This window comes from Hibiscus syriacus, unplaced genomic scaffold, assembly GCF_006381635.1.
Source record: "Hibiscus syriacus cultivar Baekdansim isolate YM2019G1 unplaced genomic scaffold, ASM638163v2 tig00111402_pilon, whole genome shotgun sequence".
In the NCBI taxonomy this organism is placed as follows: domain Eukaryota; kingdom Viridiplantae; phylum Streptophyta; class Magnoliopsida; order Malvales; family Malvaceae; genus Hibiscus; species Hibiscus syriacus.
In genome coordinates this window covers 4,842,446-4,852,492 of record NW_024063082.1, presented here as the reverse complement: position 1 = coordinate 4,852,492, position 10,047 = coordinate 4,842,446, and the positions used below count along the sequence as shown (strand labels likewise).

The 10,047-nt window shown below is 34.6% G+C and overlaps 1 protein-coding gene and 1 pseudogene across 2 annotated transcripts; one reads left to right on the top strand and one right to left on the bottom strand.

The window, feature by feature from the left end:
- The first annotated feature begins 102 nt into the window (after window positions 1-102).
- LOC120162140 (cytochrome c-type biogenesis ccda-like chloroplastic protein) lies at window positions 103-3,512 on the top strand. 2 transcript variants are annotated; one of them, XM_039172319.1, is made up of 12 exons: window positions 103-313; window positions 397-495; window positions 644-699; window positions 975-1,105; window positions 1,186-1,271; window positions 1,378-1,409; window positions 2,002-2,163; window positions 2,599-2,671; window positions 2,776-2,876; window positions 2,958-3,050; window positions 3,230-3,276; window positions 3,415-3,512. In XM_039172319.1, the coding sequence occupies exons 1-12, from the start codon at window positions 223-225 to the stop codon at window positions 3,485-3,487; spliced, it is 1,044 nt and encodes a 347-aa protein (XP_039028250.1). In that variant the 5' UTR covers window positions 103-222; the 3' UTR covers window positions 3,488-3,512. The 2 variants fall into 2 exon arrangements, with proteins under 2 accessions (XP_039028250.1, XP_039028249.1); XM_039172318.1 differs by having other exon boundaries at window positions 972-1,105.
- An 862-nt stretch (window positions 3,513-4,374) lies between these two features.
- Window positions 4,375-8,606, bottom strand: LOC120162139 (annotated as a pseudogene).
- Between the last annotated feature and the right edge of the window lie 1,441 nt (window positions 8,607-10,047).

The window sequence follows — 10,047 nt, the reverse complement described above, 5'->3', positions numbered from 1 at the left end:
TTTTTTCACTTGATTCGTAATATCATCAATCCAATTAAACCCTCAACATCAATCAGTTGAAGTTAGAGCTCGAAACACTGTTTAAAACACGAAACAGCACCGTAACACGCCATTAATATCTCCCTCCCGCTGTTTGGTTCCCGAGAGAAAAAAAAAACCTCCGCAAATTCGAAATCACCGCCAAAATTTCTCCGCCGCCAAACAGAGTCTTTTCTTTTGAAGATGACTTTAGTTCTAAACCACATCATCAGCTCTTCCTTCTCAAATTTCTCCAAAATCTCAAGCCGTAAACATCACCCAAGAACCAGCTATGGCGAGTTCAAAACAATTAGTAGTTTAATTTGTTGAAATTATCGAATTTTAAGCTCTAAAACTTATTTTTATATTGTTTTTCAGGTAAATATATCATGTCAATTGATAAACCAGCAGGAAGTGAGGATCCTTGCAAAGATTTTGAATCTTTGAAGTTAACTGCTCTTGTAAATACTATAGCAGGTAATCACTGTCTTCTTACGTTCGAATAATTGCTTTTAATCTTAAATTTACGATTGTTCTAATAGTTAACTAAGTTGTCGGTTACTTCACTAGTGATGGGTCTTTGTTTTTATAATATTTTGAGCTTTCGTTTCTTGTTTTTTTTTAGTGGCAAATTTGGTTGCAATCGACTCTGCAAAGGCTTTAACTGGAGATAAATTTTTGGTGAGCTTCTGTTTTCGTCCATTTGTTATCTTCGCAAAGTTCGATTTCCTCCGATGTACTGTCTTGAAAGTTCAATTTTCGTTTGAATAAATTGGCCTTCTTTAGCTATGTCAATTGGACTCGGGTATTTCTTTAGATATTGTAGAATATTACTTTAAAAAATAAATGGTCAGTATAACATAGTTTATAAGTATCCTGTTTGTTTTTCAGTATGCATTGCAAAGTTATATATGCAAATAGTCTAAGGAACTTGAATTGTTACCCTTTCAAAGCAGGAAGGAGCTGCTTCACTTTACACTTTGGCTGATGGGAGTCCGGGAGATTGGTTTGGAGGTCTACTGTATTCAGCTAGCCAGCAAGCTAATGAAGCTGTTCAGGGCCAGTTATCAGCTCTGAGTTTTACTAGGTTATTTTCCGTGTTTTTCCCTTCGAAATTGTAGCTATTTTGTGGTTGATGAGTGATGACTGTAACATTTTTTTTGGCAGTTTGGCTGTTATTTTTGGGGCTGGTCTTGTTACAAGCCTTTCTCCATGTACAATAAGTGTTCTGCCACTGACGCTTGGATATATCGGTAAGTAATAAATCTACTTTCCCCGAATGTCAACTCTTCTGTTACTTTCTTGCATGTCCCTCTCTTGTTTGATGCTGATCGTTTGAGCTTGATTCAAACCTTTCAGGTGCATTTGGATCGGGCAAGAGCAGAACCGAGGTAATAGCTTGCTACGCAATTCATCTTCTTTACCGCATCAATTAGATATCTCGATAGAACCTTTTGTTCTTCATTGAAGCATTGAAACTTGCATGAAACTATTTGTAACTGCTAGCTCCTATTATTAGAAAATTGAAACAAGTAAACTTTCAAAACCATCTTCTTATTTTCTTTACCTTTTCATTAAGTTTCTTATTATAGCTAAGTATTTGTCTTCTAAACTTGTCCTTAATAGATGGTATAGCATGTGTACTATTTCTATATAGCTGAATCCTATGTTTCTCCAACTCTTCATTTTTCTTGAAATTTCTATGTTTGACACCTATATCCGACACATACATGGGTATAAGAATACAATTCTCCAAATACCTTCCAAATACATGGTAAAACTTAAGAGAAAATGAAAAAAGTACCCGTTCCAGACACATACCTCATATCAAATACTCACATTTGAGTCTAAACAATAGAGGCTAAATCCAACTGAAACATATATGGGTCCTTCCTCTCTTGTACGTGAGACACAGTTACAAATGCCATCATGGATATAATGAGTTTTCATTCTCAAATGACTCGGGGGTTCTTTTATGGCCAGGTCATTGTGAATTCAGTGGCTTTCTCACTGGGATTAGCGACTACTTTAGCACTCCTCGGTGTAGGAGCCTCCTTTGCTGGGAAGGCATATGGACAGATAGGGCAAGGGTTGCCATTGGCTGCTTCTGGATTGGCTGTTATTATGGGTCTTAATCTACTTGAGGTATTGAATCAAGCTATTAATGTTGCTATTTGATTTACAGAGTTTTTTTCCAGGTTAAATGTACTGTCCATAGAATTTAATATTTTTCGTCAATCATATAGTTTCTCTTGTTTGCATGGAAGGAATTCTTGCACTTCTGTCTTTGAAGTTCACATTTTTTTTCAGTTTGTATGAAACTCCATATGCTTGTGTCCGTGTTTTCTGAATATCTTTCCAGTTCCGGGAGGTTGGAATCGGATCTTACAAGCTATTCATATCATCGTATGCCTAAATGTTTCTGTCTGAATTAGACGTTTACAACTTTAGTTGGCTTCAAATACTGTGCAGAACGGCTAACCAGATTAGCAATGTCTTATTCAACCATGTATCAGAGTTTTCTGCACTCGGACATTTACGATCTAATTCTTCTTCTTTTGCTCCGAACTGACATTACAGGTCATCGAGTTACAACTTCCCTCTTTCTTTAACAATTTTGATCCTCGTGCTGCAGCTGCCAACTTCCCATCGGGTAATCAACTGGATTATTTTCCCCGACCGACCAAAAGTTAATTATTTGCTTGGATATATAAAACGTTTAAAAGGTGTTAATTTCGAAATCATTTTATTTATTATGTGTGCAAGCATATTTAGCTGGGCTGACATTTGCATTAGCTGCCTCACCTTGCAGCGCATCAGTGCTGGCCACTCTGCTGGGATACGTAGCCACATCCAAGGTAAACTCGAAGATAAAGAGACAATAATCTCTCTTAATTTGGCATAAATCCGATAATTAATTTTTTAAAACTGCATAACAGGATCCAATAATAGGAGGCAGCTTACTCTTGACATACACAACCGGCTACGTTGCTCCTCTACTTCTTGCCGCATCTTTTGCTGGAGCATTGCAGGTTTGCACAAAAGCCATCTGTTAGAACTGCATCCTGTTTGCACTTTTGTTAAAGGTTGACATACATATGTTGTTCGAACTAGAGAAAACCATTAAGTCATAACTAATTGCTGCCATTTTTCACTGCTAATTTACATTCAATTTTTTACCTCGAAATTTAGCTAATATGTCTACTGGCAGAGTCTGCTGTCGTTCAGGAAGTTCTCTGCATGGATCAACCCTGTGAGGTACTCTCTCAGGCACTTTGTTAAGTAATATTATTCCACAGCAGCAAAGCATCTGCATGGATTTTTTTTGTGGTAATTGCTCTTAGATTTTCCGTAATTGCTGTCCGAGAGATGGTTAAAACTCAATTTCTTTTGCAGTGGAGCTCTTCTACTCGGTGGGGGTGTATATAGTTTCTTGGATAGGCTTTTCCCTCCCACAATGGCGATGTAAAGGTATGTTATTCTCCGTGGTAAGATGAAAACAAAGCAAAATTGAAATATAGACAAATATAGATGAACTGTTGGTATGTTGGCAGCATTTCCTGTTCTCTCTCTTTTACAGATTGTTTGATTTTGTAACGAACTATAATTTCTCTTTTACAATTATAGATTAATGGCTTCATTGTATACCATATATATTATATTACGGATTAATCTCTTGCAATCTCAAAATATATATTAAATCATTCGATAGAATTAACATTTATTCTATAAATATCTCAAAGTCTTGTTTTACTCCAGTTTTTTATTTATTTTTTGGAGGATTTTACGTACGCGTTTTTTCATTTATTATTTCAATTTTTCCCATTGTAATGTTGATTGAATAAATCAAACTTAATGTGCTTGACCCGTGTTTTTTTTTCCTTTTATCATTACACCAGTGACTAATTGACTTTTAGTTCTTAGTTCTCGATATATATAAAGTATGCATATAAGTTGAAAGTATAAAAGATGATTGAAGTGAACACTGAGATGCAAAATAATGTTGTTCGAGAGAAATCATTTCATTATGGTCTCAATCATTAAAAATATCTCATTACATTATTGTTCTTCCATGTTATCAATCCATTCAAAATTAATTTTCAAGTAATCATTTACTCCATGTTTATATAAGAACAAAAAAGTAATGATTCATTCTTGAAAATTGATGTCATTAAGAGAAAATGATGATATAGATGGTTTTTATAGGTCGGGAATATGGATGAAGTGGTGAGACGGATTCATATAATAATTTTTCATTTTTTTAAACTCAAAAGAAACATGTTTGAATGAGAATGATTAATACAATTCAATCTAAACTTGTATGCTTATTAAATACTGGCAAACATGTCTATGCATACAAATGAAGCCATCACCCAAATATGGAGAAATAAAAAACTGAAATTGTTGTATCTACAAATAGTTTACAAATGCCCTCCCATAAGAGATGTTAATTTCAGGGGGGGAATAGCTTATTTTTTTTGGGTTTAGTATGACGGAAGCAAACAATCATCACCTGGTTGTCTCAACTCAGCGTTTTGTGAACAACCCTTGTGCCAATGATGAAAAATCATAGTCCTTTCCTGTGTGTGAATAATTTTTCGAAGAAACCGGGGAGGCGGATTGAGGCTTGCTTGCCCCATTAGTTGCAGCACCACTTGCTGGGGTAACTTGCCCCAATGCATAAAAGCTGCAAGAAAATAATTGGCAAAAGTTCGGATTATGGAACAACTTATGGGTACAACATGTTCGTGGCATGGGATTCTCAGAATACATATAAACTTAATACTGCATTTAAACCCCAAACTCCTGACAAAGTAGGCACAGAACCAATAATAAAAAGATTGGATATGTACCTGGATGATGCAACATTTCCCACTTGTTGTGTCTGTCCCAATTGCATTGTCTAAAGCAGTGAAATAAAAAAAATGATAAACTTGCTAGATATATTTCTTTAAAGAAACTGACGCAACTATACTATGAAATCTACCTGTGAAAGTTTCTGCAATTCAGCCTGTGCACCAACTGGCATCATAACTCCGGGTATTTGATAGCCAATGTTTGGCCAAGCTTGAGTGTGTATACTTGTGCCGGTGGATGGAGGCTGTTGCGAATTTTCAGCAGCAGATTTAGCTGCAGCAGCCATGAGAGGCGACTGTTGATGTGATAACAAAGCTAGTTGTTGAGTGGGTATAATTGTGGTGGTAGATAGAGGATGTTGACTATCTCCAGGAGCACCTGTAGCTGCAGCGGCCATGAGAAGATATTGCTGCTGTGCTAGCAAAGCTAGTTGTTGTCGAGTGGGTATGCTTGTGGTGGTAGATGGAGGATGTTGAGTATTTCCAGGAGCAGATTTAGCTGCAGCAGCATTCAGAAGGGACTGTTGACGTGCTAGCAATGCTAGTTGTTGATGCATGGCATAAGGCTGCACTGTATTGGACTGGAATCGATTGAAACCATGTAACAAACATATTGATATGCATAACATAAGGGAAATGTTAAGGAATAATCTAATTAGCTCCAACAAACAAATGACGATGTTGAAGATACCTTTTCGAAAAGGCTCATAATATCATCTTTGACATCTTTTTGTAGCTTCTCTGGGACTTGGTTGTTTTTGGAGGCGAATCATTAAATAAATTCTCAATTCCAGTAGCAGGCTGGGCATTCTTCTCACCAGCTTGTGGTAGATCCTTTTTGTCGGTTGCAGAAGTGTTTCCAGCAGCTAAAAATTATCAGGTCACAAAATTAATGGCAATAATAAAATGCTACCACCATTCCCAGGTGGCTGGCACTTGGCAGAAAGCAGGTTAACAAGATCATAAATGAAAATGCAAGGTGATGCCAATAAACAAAAAGTATGGGGAAACTTTAGGACATACACTGGAAACCTGCCCAATCAATATCATCAGTAGAAGCTGCCCCAGAACCAGAAGCATTTTCACTTGGAGCATCATCAATGGATATCATGTTGAAAAGGTCTGTAGCACATTCAAATTTAGGGGGAGTAACAGTCAGAGGAGTTGTTGTTGCCACAGCTGGTGCCGCCACCACCGTTTCTAATACCCGGACAGGTGCAACCTGTTAGATCAGCACAACATCATGAAAGCACTTTTTTGGAGAAAATTAAAGTTACTAGAAGAAATACGACATAAGGAGAAGCAAGAAAGTGAGTTGAACAATACGCAAAGCAATTTCAAGACCAGAGTTCTAGTTCATACTATTTGTTGGCAATGTTTCTGTCTGCCATTTTCCTTATATTTTTTCACTTTAACGCTACTAGTGTATTTGCAAAAAATACATTAAGAAATATTGTGGGTTTCTATAAATGTTAGAAACAAGAGCACATCGCCAGGAAAAGAACTTAATACCGGATTCAGTCCCTTGGGAGGAATAGGAAGACTAATTCTTGTAGCAGGAAGATTTTCGTTTCTGCTAGATGCTTGAATGGTCCTTTCCTCGAATGAATTACCAGAACTATTTACACACCGATGACCATTTTTTTCAGTTGGTCCCGGCACATATGAAGGAGCCCTTTCATCCAACATTCTAGGTGGTGATTTGGATCTCCGATTTCTAGGAACCCATATCTTTTCCTCATACCTACAAAAGAATACACAACAAAATTTGAAAAATACAAAAGCTCTTCACAAAAAACTAAATGCTAAAAAAATCAGTGGCTACTTTGCACGGATGAAGTTCTCAATTCCAACTCTGTCGTAATTAGAGGGCAATTCAGCTTCCCAGTAACTGTTTGCCTTCTCATTTCCCATTGCTGTATAATAAGAAAAGCCAAAGTCATATTAGAAGGCTCTACTCCATCTTAACATAAAACCAATATAAATCAGAATAAAGATTCATGGCCAAACAAAAAAGCTTACATTGAATAAAAGCAACCTGATCAGGGAGCCATGTGTCCAGGGTAGCAGATCGAACCTGCAGTAAGAGGCATTAAGATGCAAATATGCACCAGGGAAACATAAGCTTGGTCTTTAGCCTGGGACTTCAAAAGGTAAATGCCAAACCAATCTAATCCTTTTATTGTCTTAGACATTACAGTAAAAGATGTCAGATGCATTTCTGAGGCACCAAGTTTTGTTTCCAAGACAGAAGCATGAAAGTTGAGACTGGCATAATTTAATAAACTCTTTTTGAGTCAGAAAGAGATGAAATGTGAATTTGACTCAAGAGGCAAGAAAACCACCTTTGATATGTGTACACCAAGACTTCCGTGAATCCCAGAACATTGCATGCATATAAAGATACCTAAATTCACACTAGCCCATCTCAGACCTCTGCAGTGAAATGAGACAACTATTAGCACCTACGAAAAGAAAGAATGATATTACCATCGACTCATGACAAAATTTATACAGAAAGCTACATTTTATTAAGACACTTTTTATTTTAGGTACTCCCTTATTTTTTATTATGATATGCTAATCCCCTTTCTTGATATTCTTGTTACATACTTGGATTTGCAGTCAGCACATTCCTTATTCTCTGGATTTTTTAGAAGACCTTCCAGAATCTACATATGAAATCAAAAGATGAGAACTTGAATCCAGATACGAAAACAGGCTAAATCATCAAATATGCAATAACCAAAATCACTCATTCAAGTTAAACGAGTATATCATACCATATAGGTTAACATATACGCACAAGAATTGAAAATTCAGGAGAATGTGTGTATGTAAGTGCATATATACATACAATTAATATGGAGGAATTTAACACCCTCTACTACTTAATTATAGACCTCATTCCCAAATAGGAAGATTGCATAAGTTCCTAAGGTACAAAAACCAACCCTTCAAAAGTTTTGAATATATGAAGAAAACAAAATCAGCAAACCTATAAAGTATATTAGAAAGGAAACGCATAATCAGGCAAAAAAACAATCCGAACTTTTAAACAAAATTGATTGAGGAAACTCAAGTTTAGATCTTCCAAAATAGCAAAACATAATTTATATGATGCTATTTAAGATGGCACTTTTAGTGATGAAATTCCATTAATCTCAATGAATTTACCAACTTGATCAATCTAAACCGATCCTAATCTGATAATAATTTGAATATAACCATCGTTTCATTCATATAAAAGAATTGACTTAAATCAGCTCATATTCGCCATTCGATATCCGATTCGATCAAATCCCTTAAAAAAGAAATGTGAATCAAACAACCAACAAATTCAGATGAATTAAAAGAAATCAGGTGAAAAAGCAACAAAAGAAACGATAGAACAAACACAGATCAAATGAGTACAAAGGCTTTACACAAGGAACAAAACGGAAACGTGATTAAGATGCAAATCACAATGTCGAAAAAACTGATAAATTTACGATCACCTTCCGATGTTTCTCGTTGAGTTCCTTGGAAACGTGGGCCTTCTCGTTCATGTTTCAAGAAGTCTAAACGAAAAATGTAAATGACGCGCGCGCGCGCGAGGGAGAGAGGGAGAGAGACGATTACGATTACGATTACGAGGGGCGGAAGACGAAGGAGAAATGGTAATATCGAAAGAAAGATAAGGTCGAATTGGTCTTTTCAGGCCTCTCTTTCTCCCTTTCCTCCCTCCTTTCGGTTTTTCGCTCCCCCAGTTTCTTATTATGCGAATTTTCTGTTTCGAATTTTCGGGTCTCTTCGATTTTTGACGCGCGTGTCAAGAGCTGTTGCCGCGGAGACGGTTACCTCATACGTGTGAAATGCTTTTGCTTTATTTGAAATACTAGATTTGATCCGGTTTTTAAATTTGGGTTTGTCTATTTTTTTATTCATAGTTTTTTATTTTTATTTTTAAATTATTTTACTAATCTTAAATAATGTGCTTTTTTAAGATCGTAATCTGTATCATATAACTAAAAGGATTAAAACAAAAAAAAAACATCAACTATATAAATTAATATAAATAAAAAGTTATAAAGTTAAAAAATTTGTTAAATTTGGAAACTCATTGATAGCTTATTTGAAAGCCAATGACCTGTGATGATTTATTCAGATAGATGTGATGATCGAATAGAGCAGAATGTGATTGAAGAATTCATAAAGGGATTTTTATTTTAAAAAATTGTTATATGCTCTTTTTTGTATTCTTTATTTTTAATGTCACCTGACGACTATTAATAGGAAGACTAAAGATGAAACCTTTGATATATGGTATAAGCTCATTATAAATTTTATCTCATATTTCTTGTTCATCCATCACTTGCCTATTTTACTTATTTGATAGCAAAATGATTATATAATTTAAATTTATTAGCCGTTATCTCATTCATTGATTATTCAAATTAATGAACGATAAAAAAAATCTAATTATTTACTATAATTATTTTCAACATAAAATATTAGAAACATATAATATTAAACGCTTATAATATCATATATTTACAACGTTAAAGATCTAGAATATTAAAAGTTTAAAATGACAAGAAAATATGTTTTCGAATACACCCCCAATGCATACTGATATTAATATAGTTTGGGATTATTAACATAATATATGTGCATAATTTTTTTTATCATTAATAACGAACACATGTTGTAGATGTAGTTACTCGAACCAAAGATTTTTAGGGTGAATAATACTACCCTTAATAATCAAGATAAAAAAAACATTAATATTCAATTATTTATATTTTTAAATTAAAAAAATTAACTTAGACAATTAGAACTGAATTAAAAAAATATAGAGTAAAGTATATAAATGGTCCCTTGATCATAGTGTGTTGCTTTATTGAGTGCAATGACTATTAAAAATTATAAAATGATCCTTCAATTATAGGATGTTGCTTTGTTGAGTCTCTCGACTATTAAAACTTAAAAAAATGGTCACCTGACTATTTATATATTCCAAATTCATTTTTTCCATTAAAAAAATTAATGATCATTTGAGTTTGATGTTTTAACATGATGACTGAGATATAATAGTCATTTGAGATTTTGATATTGGATTTTATTATATCACTATTAATAGGTTAATGTACAACTCATATTATTGTCAATTTTTAATGAAAAATGATAAGTT